At 38.5% G+C, this 21,742-nt stretch overlaps 1 protein-coding gene across 3 annotated transcripts; it reads right to left on the minus strand.

Annotated features, from left to right (window-relative positions):
• Positions 1-125: 125 nt before the first annotated feature.
• On the minus strand, positions 126-16,293 carry LOC135699227 (uncharacterized). Of its 3 annotated transcripts, none has more exons than XM_065219431.1 (3): positions 16,268-16,293; positions 15,219-15,577; positions 126-621 (listed from the first exon to the last, which is right to left on the minus strand). In XM_065219431.1, exons 2-3 carry the CDS (start codon positions 15,433-15,435, stop codon positions 158-160), a joined length of 681 nt encoding a protein of 226 aa, XP_065075503.1. In that variant the 5' UTR covers positions 15,436-15,577; positions 16,268-16,293; the 3' UTR covers positions 126-157. The 3 variants fall into 3 exon arrangements, with proteins under 3 accessions (XP_065075503.1, XP_065075502.1, XP_065075501.1); XM_065219430.1 differs by lacking the exon at positions 16,268-16,293 and adding an exon at positions 15,739-15,946; XM_065219429.1 differs by lacking the exon at positions 16,268-16,293 and having other exon boundaries at positions 15,219-15,946.
• Between the last annotated feature and the right edge of the window lie 5,449 nt (positions 16,294-21,742).

Here is a 21,742-nt window from a genome sequence, read left to right on the forward strand (position 1 = left end):
GTTCATCTTTAGTTCCAACGTATGGCTAACTTGAGTTACTTCAGCGATGAGTTCGTAGAAAATTACTTTCTAAATTCAGATTGTTTTGTTTTACCAGAGTATGAAGTTCAAAATAATAACGGTAGATTCACATCTCACCTTCAAGGCAGTATCGATTTCAGTACAGCATGATCGCCCCTTGAGTCTTCTCGTCGGTGGGCACTTCCAGCACTCGGTTCCGTTCCCGCTTCTCAATGGTGGTGGCTACAATCAGCAGCGTGATGTTGATCATTACAATCACTATGCCAGCGACGACAAAGTAGAAGCTGGTGCTCAGCGAAGCTAATCCTTTGCTGTACCAGTTGTTATTTCGATCATCCGTCAATAGAACATTGTGCTGGAGATGTTGGATGAACTGGAGTACCCAGCAGGCGAACGATATGATTTGCGAAATCCCCGCGAGGATATTACTGGCATACAGGACCACCATCGTACCGGTTTTTTTCGATGCCGATGAGGATTTCAGAACCGAAGCTACAGCACCAACGGCACCGCCCAACGCTCCCAGGCCGGTGCCAATGGCTGCTCCGAGCCATAACCAATAGCTCATAACGTCCGGTTCATCGCGGAGGACGGCGAGTACTGGAAACAGAATCGGAAAATTAGTCAGTTACTGTTTAGTGATCGATATTTATAGAGTAAACTGCAGAACATTATTCCAAAAATTTGCTGGATTCAATAGTAGGACCATTACCCTGAATGCTATTTTCCGGAATAAGTCATTTCCAGTTCATTTCGATGGCATAATTTTTAATTCATATTTACACAGGACTTGGGTTATGCAACGAATGAGACAACTACCCAAATAACCACCAAGCCTGTTAGCCCGATAACGGTCCTTTTTTGTTATTGTTATTCAGGGTGTCTACTACCTGGAAAAACCTGGAAATCCGGGAATTCACAGGGAATTTTATTTTTTCTGGAAAAACCTGGAATATTCAGGGAATTTTGGTTCCACTCAGGGAAGTTTCCAATTAGGGGAATTTACGTATTCTCGGCAACCTAAGCAGCGACCTTCTTTCTATAGCCTTTTTCTCTATGGAACGAACACATATGCAGTATTGGTTTGTTTACAATCTTTTGCTGCCAGCTGCTCTAACAATTTCAGTCGAAAGAATTGTCAAAAACTGTTTTGAAACGCTTTTACAAAGCTCCAATCTTCTCTAGTGAGAGCGAGTATTGTCGGCAACCAGTTTTTCTTCGGCAACCGTTCCATTTGAACTGCATGTAAATCTGCTGTTCTATTATCGGCAACTCGAAATCAGCTACAATTTGTAGTGCGTGTGTTTCATTTCAAGAAAACCCTGCTATATTGCTTTTTCTCAGTGGTAAAAATATAGTCAAATTGAAGCTGAAAGCATAAAGAATCGTTTGCATGCATTCAGCGAAGTGTTTTCGTAAGAAAATCCAGTGAAAATAGTGTTTCAATTTGGGTTGCCGAAAATAGTCTGTCATGCCGAAGCCGTCATTTCCCCTATCACTTCATTCGTAATTCAAAAGAAGTTTTTCGTTCAGTTTCTCGAAACGTTTCTTAAGGACACTGAACTTGACAAGCATCTGACAAGCAGGTCTGAGAACCTACATAGAATTTTTTGAGCTTCAGAGAGGGTCGGAGATCAACTGAGAAATTTGTTGAGCTTCAGAGTAGTTCGTAGATCTTGAGAACAGAACTGCAAACAAATTAAAAGTAATTAAAAGAAATTCATAGAAACAAAATCACAAGAGAGGTCGTAGATCTTCAGATAAATGTTCAAAGAAATTTTCAAAACTTCAAGCAAGCAAAAATAATTTCAAATTGATTTGTAAAACTATAAGCGAAATTTTGCAAATCTTCAGGGAAATTCGCATAACTTCAGACAAGTCCAAGAACCTACAGTGAAATATAAAGTATTTCAAAGAAGTTTGGAGATCCTCGAAACATTATTCAACATCAGAAAAGTTCGTAGATCTTCAGAACAAAGCTACAGAACTTTGAAAAAAATTACAGGACTTCTGAAAAAACACAAGAATCTCAAAAATGTTAATGGATCTTCAGTAAAAATTGCAAAACTTCAGGGAAGTTCGGCGATTTAAAAAAAAAAAATTACACGATTTCAAGAAAATTTGTAGGAGACATTTTAAACTTCAAAGTAGCTCAAATATTTTCAGATAAATTTGGACAACTTTAGGTAATCTTCAAGGAAATTTTCAAATCTTCAGGATAACCCGAGAGGAATTTACAAAACATCAGAGAAGTTTGCAGATCTACTGAGAAATTTATTGAGCCTCAAGTTTTTTTTTTTTGTAGATCTTGGGAATAGAGCTACGGAGCTTAAGACAACTTTACAGAACTTTAAAGATATTTGCAGGAATTTGACAGAAAGTTTCACGGTTTCACACAAATGTGAGATCTTCAGAAAAATTCGTTAAATATCAGAAAAGCACCTCAATTCCAAAAACAAATCGCAGCGAAGTACAAAAGTACAATATTTTGCAGAACTCCATGGAAGTCGGAAATAGATAGATCTAAAGAACTTCAGAGAAGTCCGTAGACCTTAAGAGAAGTCTGTAGAACGTCAGAAAGTTCGTACGTTTTTAGAAAAAATTGCAAAACTTCAGCAAAACTCACACGATCTTTAGATCAAGAATCCACAAAGAAATTTAAAGAACTTTAGAAAAGTTCGGAGATCTACTGTGAAATTTATTGAACTTCATGGCAGTTCGTAGATCTTTAGAGCAGAAATAAAGTACTTTAGAAAAATTTACAGAATTTGAAATAAATATTAGGAACTTCAGAAAAGTTCAGAGGGTAAATCTACTCAAAAATTAGCAGATGTTTGAATAAATTTTCAGAATTTTACTGCGGTTCTTGGATTTTGAAAGACTTTTACAGAACTTCAGGTAAGTTCACTGATCTTTAGAGATATTTGCACAGCTTCAGAAAAATTAGAAAAACTTCAGAATACTTCCTAAAACTTCCGGAAAGCTCAAAAATTTCTATATAATCTTTTAATCTTTAAAATCTTAATCTTTTAGAAAATTGTACAGATGTTCAGAGATATTTGCAGATATTCATTGAATCACGAAAATCTGCAGAGAAAATTACAGAACTTTCGAGAAGTTTGTAGATTATTAGAAATTTTGTGAACATCAGATTTAATTGTTGATCTTCAAGGATCTTAAATCTTCAGGGATTCAGGAACTTTGTAGATTTTTAGGAAAATTTGCAGAACTTCTGAAGAACACACAGAACTTCAAAGAAATCTGTAGAACTACCGAGAAATTTGCAGATTGTCAGGAAAGATTGTTGATCTTTAAAGAAATTTTACCGGAGAACAGAAACAAAACTTCAGGGGCGTCAGAAGTTTTGAAGACCTTGCAAAATTGAGTTGTTAACAGAAATTTTCAGAACTCAAGGAATCAGGTATATCTAGTGAGAACGTTTCCCACTAGCTTGTCTAAAGATGGACAAGATGAGCCAGATCCCTGCCGGTGTTCCTCCTGAGCAACAATTTCCTACTCCACAAAGTTCACCTTCTCTTTCTCATTCATGAGTAATTCATGATGGAAGTATTTACTTTTGTTTCCTGATACAGTTTTGTTTTGAAATCTAAATTGTCAGTTCTTTCGACATGTGCAAGCAGTGTGAACACCAGCAAACAGGGGGGTTCGACAAAGTGTGTCGAAAGTAAATTCGAGCAGATTTTTCACTATGGCGGCGGTCGAAATCAGACCAAGAAATCAGATAGTCTAAACGGACCTTAAGAGATTTTAGACATGTGAAACCATGATTTATTCTGTCTTGATCTTCCAAACAGAGTTGGACTCAAACATATTATCTAAATAATATTTTGTTATTGAAAGCATATTGTTATCAAATTGATATATCAAATTTTTTTTATCGAAATAGTATAGACAGGTTTCTTACTTGTATTTATATTCTTGAATTAAAAAAATACTACACAAATACAAAATAAAGAATGTAATATTGATTGACGTAATGCATGCAACTGTATGAATAACTAATGCGATTGCAAAAACGAAATACAATATTACACCCATGGATATAATTTCTTTTCGCAAATTATGTGTAGGATAAATGCACCAATAGTGGAGGTACTTTAGTGCAATGTGTTCCTATGGTGGCTTATAGAGTCTCCCTAAGCCGCTATAGAAGCACATTGTACTAACGTACCTCCACTATTGGAGCATTTACTAAACATAAATTGTTCAAATTAATATTAAACAACCTATGTGCATCTGTTCTGCTGTAATATTCAATATTTTTTTTGCTGTGCCGACTTATAAGTTTAAACAATCGAAAATAACATAAATCAATAAGTACAATAGTACATAAAAGGGATTCCAGATGGATAAATAGATAAAATAATAATGTGTATAATTTGTATGCAACTGGAATTTTTTTCATCCGACCTGGAAAAATCTGGAAAACTCAGGGAATTTGATTCCTTGGATTGGGTAGACACCCTGTTATTGTTATTGCTCAGTTCACACCCTGGCAGGCTGCTGCCTACCGATCTGCACTTAAGCCAGGCATGAACCTACGGAAATTTAGTCTTTACGACTTTCCTTTCACTAGCAGGCTTTTTGGTCCCACTAGCGTCCGATTAGGGGATAGTAAGAGATTAAAAGAATAAAGAAGAGAGATAGAGAATTTTGTTGTTTTGCTGGAAAAAAAATTAAAAAAAAATACACGCCGGCTTGTTGTGCAACATCAGGTTTGTTCGCTTTCATTCCGTTCCAAGGGGCAACGTCCATCGTCGTCGTACTCAAATACCTGGGAATCTCCAGAGGTGCACAGGGCCAACGTGAAAGACTTCCATTCTGGGCAGCTGCTTGGCCTGGGCCCAGGTCAAATTCCTATCGGCTTGCTTAATTTCCTTGTTGACGCTCCGCCGCCTAAGTATTTGATTTGCCTTTGCTGCGATGTTCTGGCGCATTTAATTCATAATCAAACGCTTGCCTGCAGACTTCGTTTCTATTGCTATCGGCTTCTGATGACATTTACATCTGAGATCCATTTGTGAGGCCACCAGCCACAAGTTATATACCGCAGGCAGCGGTTGATGAGACCTGCAGCTTTTGAGTGTTCTCCACTGATGCTGCACAGATTCCACGTTATAATCGAAGTTTCGAATTTTGGTACGTTGACCAATCTGATTTGATCTCCGCTTTTGTGTAAATGTCATATTATCATCGACCTTATTACCATCACCTTAGTGTGTGACATCAGGTGTACGCTCCTCTGTGTTTTCGTTACCAATGCAGTTTATTTGACACGTTTGTCTCATTCCCGTATGTCTCAATATTATTCTTGCTGAACCACCGTCAAACCCACTATCCAGAGGCAGCGAACCACCTTAACACCTGAAATTATACAACAGCTCCAAGTCATGCAACAGGATCATTTCGTGCCCCATGACAACTTGATCCAGTTGCTTCCAGGTTCATTGTTTTGGCGCCAGCCGGGAGAGACTTGGTCCTGTACCAAATGCTTTCCTTGTCTCCATTCCGCTCAGCTACTCGCAATTGATTGTGATATAGTGGGCGGAATATTACAATGTGAGACAATTCAATGCAGACTTCTTCCAAATTTGGCCGATCGTCAGGTAATCAGTGGGCTACCACCTGGCACCTCTTAGCAAGCACTATGCTACGAAGCGGACCGGAAGTTTCAATGAACAACCTCCCCCTGTTAGCCCGATAACGGTCCTTTTCGCAATATAAGACTGGTATACGGCTTTTAATTTCAATAACAATTCTATCCACTATCAATTGGCATCTCCTTTAATATTATGTAATAAAACTATAGACTTTGATGGTGAAAAATGTGAAAACAACATCAAGTCAGTTTGTTCCATCAAGCAAAGTAATCGCATATCCAGAAGTCAAGTTACAGTTCTGATTTTTAAATTAAAGGGTGTCCACGATGAAATTGCCACACACGTCCTCGGAGTAGTGGCATGAGGCCAAATCCGGCCAGAAGATTGTTGGGACGTTGTGGGCCTTCAGGAGAGGAAGCAGCCGCTTCTGGAGGCACTCTTTTATGTACACCTGTCCGTTCATCGTGTCCTGGGTCACGAAAGGTGCACTCCGCTTCCCGCACGTGCAGATGGCTTGCCAAACCAGGAATTTATTCGCAAATTTGGACATCTTCTGAGTGCGGACATGCTCCGGAACGCTGAACTTATCCTTGGCCGTGAAAAACAGGTTGCCGGGGATCTGTTTGAAGTCGGCCTTCACATATGTTTCGTCGTCCATGATGCAGCATTCAACTTTCGTCAGCATGTTGAGGTACAACTTCCTGGCACGGGTTTTGGCGGACTTGTTCTGCTTCTCGTCGCGATTAGGGGCCTTTTGTACCTTGAACGTTCGAAGCCCAGCCTTAGTTTTGGCCTTCTGGACAAAACTTCGGCTTAGGTGCAGCTTCTTAGCCACATCCCTAACGGAGGCGTTCGGATTTCGGTTGAAGGCCCCAACTACGCGGTTGTGATTTTTGGTGTTGTACGGAATACTTTTTCCTTCACTTCTGGGCTTCCGATCGGTGGTCAACCGTTCCTCGAACCGCTTAATCACTCGCGACACCTTGGAATTCGCGATTCCCAACGTTTTAGCGATGGAACGATGCGAGAGATCCTTGTTCTCGTGATGAATGCGCAAGATTTTATCACGCACGAGCTGTTCTTTCGACTCCATTTCCGCGAGTTTTGATCACAGGACTTTAAAACTTGCAGGATGTAAATAATGCACTATGAACTAAATCCACCCAAATTGTCATTAAATTCTACCCAACGGTTAAAAAGTTAGAGCAATTTCATAGTGTGGCAATTTCATCGTGGACACCCTTTACCATATGTTAGAGACGGCTGTATTCGGTCGGAGTGCTAACACCTGCGAATGCGCTCCCTGCGACGCTGAGCTCTCGAGTGACAGCGCATAAATGTAGAATGACGCATGTATTTTAGCTAAGTAATAAATTCTATTTTATCAGTTAATGTGCACGTCAGTTATTCCGTATATAGGGAGACAATTCATTCACATACCGAGTTTCCCGTAAACACAAAAGTGGCGACGATCGGGTCGGTTTTGTCGTCGGTTTTCGCGTGATTTTGTTATTCTGGGAACCTAACCAACAATTCCGTCACCCGGGACACATTCTGTTGTCAGGTATCCAGTGCGCCTGAGTCTGCTATTGGCCTGAAGAAAACATTCCCGAAGGTGTTCAGTGAGGAACTTGCTTTGTGCCATAAGATTAAAGTGAAGTTGGAGCTGAAAGAAGAGTGTTTTCTGTCCGAAACGTCCAGTGGCGTATGCAATGCAAGATGCCGTGAATCAAGAGCTCGATCGCTTAGAGCAATCAAACATTATTTCGCCGGTGGATTATTCGGAATGGGCTGCTCCGATAGTCGTGGTACGCAAAACGAATGGTTCGATTAGGATCTTCGGAGACTATTCGACGGGACTGAACTCCGCTTTACAGCCTCATCAATACCCGCTTCCACTTCCGGAGGATATTTTCGCCAAGCTGGCAAATTGTACAGTGTTCAGCCAGATAGATCTCTCCGATGCGTTCCTGCAAGTGGAAGTTGATGAAGCAAGTCGTGGTATGCTAACGGTAAATACCCATCGTGAACTGTACCACTACAATCGCCTTTCACCGGGTGTAAAGATTGCTCCCGGAACATTTCTACAGCTCATCGATACGATGCTCGCCGGTCTCAAGGGAACATCCGGCTCTGTGGACGACGTCGTAGTCGGTGGCGAAAACGAGCAAGAGCATGACCGCAACTTGAAAGCGGTTCTACAGCGCATCGAGGATTTCGGATTCACGATTCGAGCTGAAAAATGTTCGTTCCACAAACGTCAGATTCGGTATCTGGGCCATGTCATCGATCATCAAGGGTTGAGCCCAGATTCAACGAAAATCGAGGCAATCACCAAGCTTTCGCCTCCCACTGACATCTCTGGCAGGGCTGGTAGCGATCAATGCTGTCAAAATAGTGATTTTTAGTGACCATGTTGAAGAAAAAAGTGACCAATTAGTGACTAATGTTTGTAAAAAAGTGACCTAAGGGAAGAAAATTAGTCGTTCTGATTAGACTTATTCAATTAGATTCTCATAAATATGAACAATAGGAACCTTTAAATCGAAAGATTCAATAGAGAGTTTATGACTAAACATCCAAGCTTCTACTACCTGTAAAAACCGGAAATTCGTGAAGAATTTTATTTTTCCTGAAAATACCTGGAAGTATCAGGGAATCTTATCATTACTCAGGAAATTTAATAATTCTCTTGCTAAGAATGCATTTTGAAATAAAAACATTTAACATTTCTACACAGTTTTAAAGCTCATGGAATTTTATTATAATTTCTAAGGACCTCATTGCACGGGAGTTTTGGGAAAAAATCCACGAGAAAAACATCAACTGCAATCTGATTTCATGGTACTTCTGAGGAATTTTAGACTTTATGTGAAGCCTGAGCCTAAGATAGTAAACTCCAAGCGAATGAGAAATCTGCATTGCATATGGAATGGACTATTCTGAGGTCTTCATAACTACTTGAAAGTTCCCAAAATATTCCTAAAGTTAATTAAAATGCCTTGAAGTTCTTTTGTAGTTTGAGAATCTAACCTGATGCTAGCAATACTTCTCATCATTTTTTTTAACTTCTCTAAACTTTTTCGGACTTTCTAAAGCTTCCACAATTTTCCTAAAGATCATGAATCTTCTCTAAAGTGTTAACAATTCACTGAATTTTTCAAAGTTATGTTGTTGTTTAGAGCTTTATTATCTTTCTCGAAGTTCTCGAAACTTCTCTAAAGTGTTTGCAGTTCTTATGAAGCTTACTGTACTACCATGAATTTAATTGAACTGCTCTAAAAATGTTTAAGCTTGCGTGAACTTCTGAACTTATGTGAAAACCTCAATAATTTTCTTAACATCTCTAAAGTTCTCTGAAAATCTGGGAACTTCTTGAAATTTCCCGCTAATTTAGTGAAACTAATCGAACAGAACTCCCCTGAAATTTCCTCTGTTTTTGGAGCTTTACGAAACTTATTTGAGATACTCCCGAAATGTCCATAAAAGTTCCTGAAGTTCTCGGATCTTTCCTTAAGTTCCATAGACTTTAATGAAGTTCTCGAAATGTTTCTGCAGATCTCTGTACTTCTGTGAAGTTTTCGAAGTTATTCTGAAATTTCAGGAACTTCTTTAGCCTTCCAATCGTCCTCCAAGTACTTGAAACTTAACTGAATATAATGAAACAATCTAAAATTATCTAAATTTCTTAGAAGGTCTCTGGAATTTCTTGAAAATATCGGTGCTTGCTAAAAGTTTTCGCCTTATTTTATTTAATGGAACTTCGTTGATGTTCTCTAATCAACTTAGCTAAATTTTCGATTTTTTTAGATCTCGAAATTTCCATGATATAACACCCTTGAAATAACTCTTACATTTTCCGGATGTTCATACAATTTTTATTGCGTTCCAGAAATTTTCTCTGAGCAAACCAAAGTTTCCGGAAATTCCGGTTCCTGCAATTGAAATTTTTTGAACTGCCCTTTAGTTCTCTGATCTGTCTTGATGTTCTCGGAGCTTCCTTAAAACTCTCAACGCTAATGACGATATCGGTTCTGCTTTAAAATAAATGGAATTCTCGTAAACACATTTAAACTTCCCTGGAATTCTCTGGATTTCTCTGATTCTCATGGAACTATCCTGAATTTGTCTAAATTCACGCTAATAGATGTTTAAACCAATTCAATAGTCTGGGCTAAAGTTTCGGGGACTTCCTCAAAGATCTTTAGATCTTGCTTTTCTGAGATCAATAGAACTTCATTAAAGTTTCCACAAACGTCAAATAATAATGTTCAACTTCAACATTTAATGGATTTGATAGTAAAGCTGTTTCTTTAAAACTGATTGTCATGTCTTAAAAACGTTTGCGTTAAAATGCGTTATTTTTAACGCATTCCGTAAACAGTATTCTTATTATAAACCTGGAAATTATCCGCCAAATTTATGGAAAAAACCTTAAAAAACTAAGGGAACTTTATTTAGCCAAATGATTGGACACCCTGTAGATAGAGAAGAACAATTAAACGTAAAAACTAACGTCATCAACTTCTAATTGCCCAAAACTAGAACAAAATGTAGGCCTATCAAGAAGAATGATCAATTTTGAAATAAATTCACGTTTAAAAAAAGTTTAAAATGATGACTTATTACAAGAAAAAGTGACTGACTTGAAAAAAGTGACTCGCTACCAGCCTTGCTCTGGAGTTAAGGGTAGTTTGTGCCGAATATGCGGATGTTGCGCTATCCGCTAGACAGCCTGCTCAAGTTTTTTTTTTAAATTATGGTCACTTTAACGCTCTTGGGTCATTCGTGACTTGTCCGGGGGTGAGATTAGAACTCGTGACTTTGGCGTGAGAGGTGTGGATGCTAACCACTACGCCGGGGGTCGCCCCCAGCCTGCTCAAGTCAGAAGCAAAGTTCGAGTGGAACAAGAAGTGTCAGCAAGCATTCGACAGTTTCAAGCGAATTCTCTCTTCGGATCTGCTACTAACTCACTACAGTTCAAATCTGGAGATCATCGTGTCGGCTGATGCTTCATTCATGCTTCAAGATTACGTCATCGCCAGTATCCGTCTCGAGGAATATATCAGGGCGGTAGTCTCATGTACAGTTAACGCTCTTCCTCTCAGTTTCAGAGTCGTCGCTCAGGGTACGCAGTCCGATCCACTCCTTCGCAAGGTGTTCCGGTATGTCAGAGATGGTTGGCCACAAACGCAACTCATCGAGAATGGAACTCAAGCGATTTCAAGCCAGGCAGGAGTCGCTCAGTCTAGTGGATGGCTGTATCCTGTTCCGAGAACTCATTCGGATCCTGTCCCATGGCCCAAAGCATCTGGTCCATGGCAACGTGCTCATGTCGATTTCGCCGGTCCAGTCGAAGGCGAATACTATCTCATCGCCGTCGACAGCTTCTCCAAGTGGCCTGAAGTGGTACAAACTCGGCGTATCACTTCCCATCAGCATTCTGCGTGGACTATTCGCTCGTCTTGGGATGCCCGCAATCTTAGTCTCAGACAATGGAACACAGTTCACCAGCGCTGAATTCGCCAACTTCTGCATGGCGAATAGGATAGAACACATTACAACAGCCCCGTTCCAGCCACAGTCAAACGGGTAGGCTGAACGTTTTGTGGACACCGTCAAACGCACCGTCAAGAAGGTTCGAGAGGGGGAGAGGAGCAATCGACGAAGCTTTGGACATATCTCTGCTTACATATCGGAGCACACCAAATCGCTCCTTATTCTTTGTGAGCTTTCCATGTATCCGAACTTGCACTGACATCTTTCGGTCTGTATGGATTTCTAGACAAGATGTTTTAGACGAGCCCTTGAAGTCCCAAGCAAAGCATTGTATATTTGACTATGGTGTTCATTTTTAAAGTAGTTAACGGTTTGCTGCCTCGATATTTGTGTGATCGAATTGAAAGAGGAAGTGACTTTCATAGATATAATACTAGAAACGCGGTTGAAATAAGAACACCACATTTCATGACTTGTGCTTCACAAAATTCATTATATTATAAAGGAATAAATGTTTTCAATTCGATGCCTAGACATATCAAACGTTCAGCAACACTTACAGAATTTAAAAGACACTGCATTTCACACGTTAAAACTGTCTTTTGAACAGTTATCCAGTGATTTTTTTTATGAATTGACAAATTATGTATCTTGACGAAGTTATCTCTAACGGATTATTTTATATGGATAGCTGTCATAATGACTTTTTAATAATTATTTTAGCACTGCAAAAACTATTTCTGTTCGCCACGAGGGTGATGATGGATTTTTAATATTTGATTTAATAGTAGATTAATTAAAAAAAAAAAAAAAAAAACAAAGTAGTCTACAAAGGTTTGAGCCTCGCGCGCGTATTACGGATATAGAGGACTGAATTTAACATTTGATAAAAAAAAATGCAATTTTGAAGTTTATTTGGAAGATACCTTGAGTTAGTAGTAAGTTTTCTGGCAAATGTTGGGGGTTCGTGAGCATTCCTGACATTGCTGAAAATTATGATAGCATCAGATTGCGGGGTTGCTAGTGTAATAGGATGCTTTGTTGATTGTTCATTAACTCTTGATTGCTTGTAATACTTATGAATATTTTAGGTGGACAAAAAGGCGAACTAAGAGGTGGACTCCTGAACTTCTCCACATTTATATCGCTGTGAAGTAACTGTAAACTCTAGAGGGAATTTATATCTGCAACTGAAACCAGTTCGATTTTGTTTGCCAACCTGGTTAAAATGTCATATTTGATTATCTTAAAGATAAATCGTCCAGCTCATACCTTTGTAGGGGTAAGAGGTGGGACCATCATCAAAAAAAGTCCCTGAACTGCCCTTTTTAGCATAGTTGTCCCATCCGTGAAAACAGCCAGCTGAGAAAAACGCTGCTGAGCATTTGTTTTCTCTACACGGCGAATGAGAACGACCCAAATTTGAGTTTAGTTCACTCATAATCGCCACTAGTGCAGGAACTCAGCGATGAGTAAATTTGTCTCATGGTTTCCTGTGGAAAACCTAAAAATCTGCCGGAAAATGTGGAAATTGACGAAAATTTTATTCAGTCTCGGGGTAGTACCAATAGACTGAGTGAATCCAATCTATACTTTTCTCAAATTCAAATTCTCAAAAAATGCATTTTCATTTTAAATGCAAATTTTCTTGAAAATTAACCTTTGCGTCTCTGACATATTTTGCTGTCCTAAATGTTGTAGTTAATTTGGCTCTCGATTCAAACCAAACAACCTGCACATAATCGAGAAATTACCAGAGTTTCATAAGTCACGTCGCGGTTGTGTATTTACACGGAAATTCCTTGGGGTCTGTCCAATGGTGAGACATTTTCATGATATTTTTTTTTTATTTCTAATATGAAACTATCACTTTTTGTTTTCAAATCATAACCGAATCGTATATATGTGATTACTATGTAGGTATACCGGAAATTATATGTTTTCCAAATCGTTCAGGACATCAGTTGATTTGTTCTACTAGATCAACTAAGACTGCAATAATGTCTGTAGTATTGAAAAATGTCCAATCAGATTCAAAGTGTCTATGTGGATTATGCATGATCTATTTCCGAGTAATCCAGATGTTCAAGGTTCTTCAAATCGTCCTGGATAATTTGGATCAGATCATTTGATCAACCGTATCATTGTGCTTGCCACACAATATACGAATTCATGCATTGGTATTGGCATCGAAAGCTCTCAATTAATAACTGTGGAAGTGCATTTAGAGCACTAAGTTGAAAGCACGCAATAAGCTAATATGCACTAAGCAATAAACTTGAAATGTGAATAAGAAGATGAAGAAATCGTTCTGGAGTTCAGATGATTTATTCTGCTAGATTATGACTGGGACAAAGTCTGTAGTATCGAAATATGTCCAAACAGATTCATAGTGTCTATGTGGATAATGTTTAATTATTTCCACGTATACCAGATGATCTAGGTTCTCTAAATAGTCCTGCAGTTCAGCTGATTTGTTTTACTAGATCAACAAAGACTAGGATAATATCTGTAGTATTGAAATATCGATTTGGAAATCCTAGAACATTTGGCATACACGGAAATAGGTTGGCATGATCCACATAGACACTGGGTGGATCGCATATTTGGGCATATTTCGATACTACAGATATTGAATTAGTCTTGAAACTAGTAGAACTAGTAGAAAAATAATCTGATCTCCATAATGATTTCAGAACCAATAACATATTGTATACATAGCAATAGGTCGGGTACAATTCACATAGACATTTTGAATCTGTTTGGACATATTTCGATACTACAGACATTATTGCAGCCTTAGTTGATATAGTAGAACAAATCAACTGAACTCAAGGACGATTTGGAGAAACTAGAATATCCGGTATACATGGCAATTCCTCGCATATATACGATTCGTATATGATTTGACAACGAAAAACGCTATGTTGGTATTGGAAAAAAAGGAAAATGTTTCACATTGGACAGACCCAGAGAATTTCCTTGTAAATCCGGTGTGACTTATGGAATTGAGATCATTTCTCGATTATTTGCAGGATGATTGGTTTGAACTGATAAAAATTGAGAGCCAAATGAACAACAAAATTGATTCAGCAAAATAATCCGGGACGGAAAGGTTACAATGAATTCTACAATTTTAGTGACAGCACATCAGTCCCTTTGCGACATCATTTAATGTTTCCGCGATTTTCGCGGCTGAAAGTTCAAATCCGCGACTAATCCGCGAAATTCGCGAAATCCGCGCCTGTTGTAACAGCCCTGGGACTCTTATTGACAGGACAACGTAGTTTTGGTATTTTTCGCGACATTTTCTGAGCAAAGTAGGAAACTTTTCTTGTTCATTGTGAAGTTATGATACTTGACAATCGATTTGTTTGTTTATGAACTAGACAATCGATCGATGTTTCTTACTTGTGATTGTGATATCGTAGAATCTAACCCTCACTCCGTGGCACACACAATATGGAGCATCCATTAAGTAACGCTCTAAGTGGTGTGAGAGAAACAATGCATTAGGTACACGGATAGAAATCTCCTTATACTTTTTGGCACATTTCTATTGCTGATTATTCATAAAATGTATAAGTCAACTTATAAGCAGACGCCTTGCAAAAAGTTAATGAAGATCATGTGTCAAATGAAATGTATAAGCGGTCACACATACCTTTTATGCATTCTTATAGGACCTATGTGGGTTGTCTTATGGAATGTATAAGGCTGATGTTTTGGCAAAAATGTATAAGTGAAACACATGAATAAAATAAGTGATTTTCGTTTCGTTTATAGGGAAAACGTTACGATAGGGGGAGAGGGGTGTTGTTGATTTTCCCTAAATTTTGCATGACGTACTTACTGCATGCTCCCTATGCTTTAACGACTAATTACACCGCTCAACGTAGCCCACGAATTCTACAAGTTAGAATCATAACTTAGAACATGCTAATCATCTGAAGCATCATTCAAAATTTCTCGTTCATGCACCCTTAATATTTTCGAAGGTCTGAATTCTCTACAGAAATCACCGCACTTTTGATTCCCACCCATTAAGCTACAAAACCCACAACCCGCTTGACTTACCATCAATGTCGTGCTTCCGCCAGCCGTACGCCACGTTCAGATGTTTCTGGCCGCTGAACAGCCCGAAATGGATTCGTCCTTGCGATTCGCTCGAGTTGTACCGCTTGGCATTGGCCTGCACCCAGTTGTCGGTGGTAAGTGCCGCCACCAAGAGACCTACGATCAAGCAGCTACCGAAAAAGGTGGCGAACACGATCCCTCTCGTCTTCAGGCTCATTTCTGTTGCTGTTCGTCGTCCGAGTACCGATGCAAAGTTGTCGTAATATCTGTTGTCTATTCACGTGAAAGCTATTTTCGATCCTGTGGGTTGCACTTTCCGACGTCTGAGGGCGTCACTGTCGCCTTTGGCATTATTTCAACTACAACAAAATAAACGACGATCGAATGAATGAATGCCTACATGGCTGAGGGTAATAAAATGTGATGTTTTATTATTTCGGAGATGAAATTGTTGATTGGAATTCGAGGGGCGGTCGGACGAGTTTCTCAAACGACTGCAGCGAGCGACCAGGTGACTAACCTCCTGTTCCCACGAATCTTCAAATTGTTCATAAACAATGTTTTGCGATTGAAATCACAGTCAAAGCAGTCTTATTCACACTTTGCCACTTCAAATAATAAATAGATATGCAAACGCTTTGTAGGGCACTGCATTTGCATTTCAGTCACGTCACAACACTTCTTGCTTACGTTAGCGTTTTGGTGATATCCACAAAAAATATCATGAATGTATCGAATCGAAAAAAACTACTGTGACACAGGTTGATACAGCGCGTTCGTAGTGTCTATTATATTCCACCACACACACACACACACAGCAAACATCAAGAACTTTCCTCTTGGGATCCCGTATATGTCATGGAATTTTCATGTCACAATCACTCATGTTTTCCTTGGCTTCGTTCACCGTCGGTACTGTAGGCAAAAACTGTACCCTAAACGATCCCTAGTGCAGCTAAAGACCGCGATCATTCACCGTTCCCCGTGCATCGATCGATCAACAACTCACAAGGCGGAATTCACACAGTTAATAATTTTTTGTTTATTACATCTAATGGTCCGCACCGCGCCGCACCTTTCAAACCTCTCCTGCTCAGCTCGTATAATTGACCAATTTTGAGCAGGTACCAGTCTGGTGGTGGGTTTGCCGAGGAATCCAAATTTCACTTTTCATCAACAACGCGAAAGATCAACACTCTCCTCGCGTCTTACATGGTATATGGATAGACCGAAGGGGCCCGATGTAGGCAGCTGCTGTGTTGTTGAATGCCACACCGTATACATCCACATACAGACAACCATCGGATCGATCTACACAATATAACAATGCAGAAAAATGCGAAACATATGAATGCAGGAGAATAACGACCGTGTACCTGTATATGAGCAAAGCAAAAGAGTGGTTCAACCTTATGCGCGATCTATTGACTACTGGCTCGCTCTTTTCCAGTCGTGCAAGCGTGGAGTAGGATCGCTTACCATTGGTGCTTGCAAATCAGTGGATATGGATATGCAGTTGGTGAGAGGTATTGCATTCAGTTAGAAGCAGTTTATTCCTTATTTCAGAAAAATACTATACTAAATACTAAACACTAATAAAATACTATTTTTTCTTTTCTTTTATTTAACGTCGGTCTCTGCTCCGCAATTTAGTGCCAATCACCGACGGACATCGATTGCCATACATTGACGGCAATCGAATGTGCAGGAAGGCAGCTTCCACACCTGCGTTAGGATATCGCACCCAATCAACACACATGGGTCGGGACCAACGGCTTTACACTTCCCTTCCGAAGGAAGACGTGACCAGAGATTTTTATGCCTCAGAAAAATCCCATCGACCTCGGCTGGGATTTAACCCAGACCCATTGGGGTGAGAAAGCAAATCCTGATGAATGTAGGCGTCTTAGTGGAATACCTGTATGAAGAGAGTGAGAGAGAAAGATTAGTAATTTCCATTTATATCCACTACCTTATTTGCTTATCCTTGACAGATACGCGTATTTCGTCCACAATGTGCAGACTTCTTCAGTGTCTTGTACTACAGTCGAGTATTAGTACACGACACTGAAGAAGTCTTCACATTGTAGACGAAATACGCGTATCTGTCAAGGATAAGCAAATAAGGTAGTGGAATTAAATGGTGAGAAAGCAGTCACACTTACCACTAGACTGCCCGATGATAAATTTAAGTAATAATGTCAAAATGACAGGAAAAAAACGAGGAAGGTTTTATATATCGTATAGGGTAGGTGCTCCAGTAATAGTGGTGTACCTATAGTTGCGGTGAGGAGGTTGTGCCAGAATAGTGAGGAGGACCCGGATAAGATTATTTTTTATCGGTAGCTGTCCTAAAATAAAGCATATTTGCATATTTCAAACTTAAAATTAGCCCAAAAATTACGGAAAATCATTCATTTTTCTTAAGATTTTCACTCCTTTGCACCTTTAGTTGCGGTAGTGTTCCTATAATAGTGCACACTTAGAAATAACTAATTTTACAAGTGACGGAATCCATCTTGGACATAAAAGATGAGACGTAAACAAACATGTCATGTAATATTAAGTGCTCCAAGACTGAAAAGTTCGTTGTTCGACGAAAAGTACGAGTGATTAAGCTATATTTCGCGTCTGTTATGACTCAAATTTATGTCAAAATTGACGCTCGTATATGTCAGTCTCAGAGCACCTAAATTTACATGAGTTTTTCTAAGTGTGTGGAACCCATAAGAAACCAACGCATTCCACTATTATAGGAACCAAAATTAGCAACGACCACAACTACTGGAACAGTGTTGCTATTAATGGAGGACGATCTTTCTAAAATTTCATGCAATTTTATTACACTGTAATATTTTTCTATCAAAATAGAGGTTGAAAGCTATAGATTGACGTATAAGAATTGTGTGTACATCCTATATTTATTGTTTAATTAATAAATTGGCTTAGTACCTCCACTACTGGCTCACCCACCCTAATATCACAGTAGAGATGGGGAAATGTTTTGATGCAAAGGGTTTAAAGATGTGTTGCATCTTGTTTAGAATTTGGGTAGCAGGCGATGATCGATTTGAGTTGTATGTTCAAATTAAATATTTTAATCGAAAATTATCCAACATTTTTAAATAAAACAAATCTCTTTAGGTGATTTCATCGTTTACAGGAAACGTTTGTCATTCAGGAATGAATGCTCCTTATATAACGTTACAATTTCTTATATGAAAATGTACGTTTCAATCTAGGTTTTAATTTAGAATTTTAGAAATCACTAACCCTTGTTGCGTTCAATTTAATGACGAAAAATTCGCGAAAGCCATTTCGTAGTTTATTGAAGTTTGTTTGGAATCACATCAAGAGCAAATTTTCATTACGTCGAATTTAACAAAGGTAAACAAAGTCAAGCTATCAGTGTCAATCGATTCTCCTGCTATTACACTATATACTGTCCGAATATAGGATCAAATCCCATTTTTAAATTTATTTACCAGTCAAATTGCTTTTTGACGTAATCACCTTCCGATCAAAATAGTTTTCGATGTTACTTAAGTCACCCAATTTCTATGGAGATGCCGTTTGACTTAAGTAACAGCGCTGAGAAACCCGTGAAAAGTGTACGTTCGTCGTTTTGCTTTCTCATTATTAAAGTGAATAAATCGATCTATTTGTTGCTAAGATGATTTCGGTGGTCCTAAAATGATGAATGGGCTGCACGTAAGGAGACGTAATTGATAATTCTCCCGAATATCCTGGTAAATACACTTTGACTTAAGTAAGAATAGGGGCCACCAAACGACGTATAATAACTTTTGACTCAAAAACCAGTATTTTTTAGCATGAAAGCTAGCGATTTGCATTTGTATGATTAAAACCCTGCTAAATATGTTAAACATTGCTATCACTATGAGATGTGTTTACTTGAAAATAGGAATAACTTTTCGGTCATCAAAACAAAACTTTATTTTTCTCGGATTGGTGCGGATGTTACTTACGACATAATGAAAATTTGCTCTTGATATGCGAGTATGCTTTTCTAACATTCACAACCCAGTCTGAAGGTATCCCTAATAAAAATAACCATAAGAGCTTAATGACGTGTTCGGGGTATCATCCAAACCATTTATAAGATAGTTCTACTATCCGGATTACAGTTCGATTATGGTATTTGTTTATTAGGGATGTGTTTAATGGTTAATATAGTTTTTCACGTCCGGTTGTATTGGTGCGATACCGAGCGTGTGAGTGGAAATCTGAGGAAAACACATAACAAATCACTGTCAAACTCATTTTGACAGATCTAATTTCATACATTTTTTAGGTTAGTCAGAGGAAATAATCAACAAACTCAAGAGCAAATTTTCATTACGTAGAAAGTAACAAAGGTAAACAAAGTTGAGCTATCAGTTTCAATCGATACTCCTGCTATTACGCTATATACTGTCCGAATATAGGATCACATCCCATTTTTAAATTTATTTACCAGTCAAATTTCTTTTTGACGTAATCACGATCAAAAATGTTTTCGTTGTTGCTTAAGTCGCCCGATTCCCATGGAGATGCCGTTTGTCTTAAGTAACAGTGCCGAGAAACCCGTGAAAAGTGTACGTTCGTCGTTTCGCTTTCTCATTATTAAAGTTAATAAATCGAGCTGTTTGTTGCCTAGATGATTTCGGTGGTCCTAAAATCATGAATGGGCTGCACGTAAGGAGACGCGATTGATAGTTCTCCCGAATATCCTGCTAAATACACTTCGACTTAAGTAACATTAGGGCCACCAATCGACGAATAATAACTTTTGACTCAAAAACCCGTATTTTTTTAGGATGAAAGCTAGCGATCTGCTTTGAATGATTCAAACCCTGCTTAATATGTTAAACATTGCAATCACTACGAGATTATATGTGTTTAATTGGAAATAGGAATAACTTTTCGGTCATCGAAACAAAACTTTATTTGTCTCGGATCGGTGCGAATGTTACTTTACTCTTAAACTTTACACTGCGATGCACCCGCTGGTGTGCGTGCGTTAAGAGTCGCTTCAATAGAGCTTTTTGACATTTAATCGGCGCACACTATTGCACCATTTAAATTGAACAAGTGCGAGCAAGAAGGAAACAGATTAGTGGGAAAACAAACCGTGCATTCACCATGTGTGCTAGATAGAGAAAGCCGATTAAACGTCAAAAAGGTCATATCATGGCACAAATCCATCACATTAAACTTTGAACCAGTGTTGTTAACTTTTCATGGAGTACGATCCGTACACGGTTAGAAAAAAGTACCCAAAATTAAGTTCTTTTCACTCATCTCGGCACTATAGTGCAGGAACTCAAAAGTAGGTAAAGCGGGTCAAAGTAATTTTCATTTACTTGTGTGCAGTTCGTATGGAATTTTCCACTCGCTTTCTACCCAAAAGTAAGTTAGTTGTACCCAAAAGTAGGTAAATATGATTATACTCGACGTTGGGTTCCCACACTTTACTACCCCTGTTGGGTGGTTTTGCTCCTCCGTTTTTGACAACATTAGAAGGAGAAAAGGAGACAAACTAGTCAAAAGTAGGTAGAAGTGAACTTTCCGTTGGGTACTTTTTTCTTACCGTGTAGATAGGTAAATTTGTTTCCACTGCGTTAATTATTGCTAAATTAAATTACTATTTGCCAAAAACATTCAGACAAAAAGTTATGTTTTTTACAGTGTCGAGGCATTTTTTTTTTAATCTGTACATTTTCTTCGGCTGTTTAAAAAAACTGGAAAATCCGTATAATTTTCTGTAGTAAATCTGAAAATTCGTAGATCTACGGATATATAACAAGTGTCAGACATGAGATCAGCAGTACCAGTAGCAGTTGTTGGGTCTGAAATACAGAGTGAACCACGCGATGTGTTAATTTTTTTGGTTGAGTTGAGGGGTCTTGAAACAGCAACTGTCTATACGCTAATTTGAAACTAACCCATTAATGAGTAACATTTTACCCATTTTAAAGAACAACTCAATTACTGGCAAACAATTTACACATTTAATGAGTAACTGTTACCCTTTATTGATATTTTTAATGTATAACAGTCATTAATGGGTGACAGATACTCAATAAATGGGAAAATACATTACCGTAGAAACTATTAAGTGTAGCATTTTGATGTCTTCTGGAATGTTTTCTTCAATTTTTGAGTACTTCATTTGATTGGTGAAATTTTTTTTATTAAGGAGGGTATACACGAGGGGTGCGACACATCTAAATCTCGATTTTAAATGGTCGAAAAATCTCACACTAGCGAATCAATCTACGAAAAAAAAATTTCATCTCTTGCATCTAAACCCATCTACTCGCTTCGTTCTCCACCTTTTTGCAGGAAATCTTCAAAATATTTTTAACTTTTATATGCCTTGTTAAAATTGATGAACTTTTATGGAAACATTGTAGATGACATCATTTTTGTCGAACACGACAGTTCTCTATCTCTCAACTGGACGAAGTTATACGGTGAAAATAGATTACAAACGGTAGTACCAACCGGTGGAAGTTAAC

This window comes from Ochlerotatus camptorhynchus, unplaced genomic scaffold (genome assembly GCF_037179485.1).
Source record: "Ochlerotatus camptorhynchus isolate MF236.1 unplaced genomic scaffold, CSIRO-AGI_Acam_v1.1 ptg000104l, whole genome shotgun sequence".
Taxonomy (NCBI): Eukaryota; Metazoa; Arthropoda; class Insecta; order Diptera; family Culicidae; genus Ochlerotatus; species Ochlerotatus camptorhynchus.

What these genes read in the sequence shown, in the direction of transcription:
- LOC135699227 (XM_065219431.1), bottom strand. Translation starts at nt 15,435, where the DNA reads ATGAGCCTGAAGACGAGAGGGATCGTGTTCGCCACCTTTTTCGGTAGC. An exon ending in GCGGAAGCACGACATTGATG is followed by an intron (nt 622 to 15,218) that starts GTAAGTCAAGCG and finishes TTCTGTTTCCAG; the next exon opens with TACTCGCCGTCCTCCGCGAT.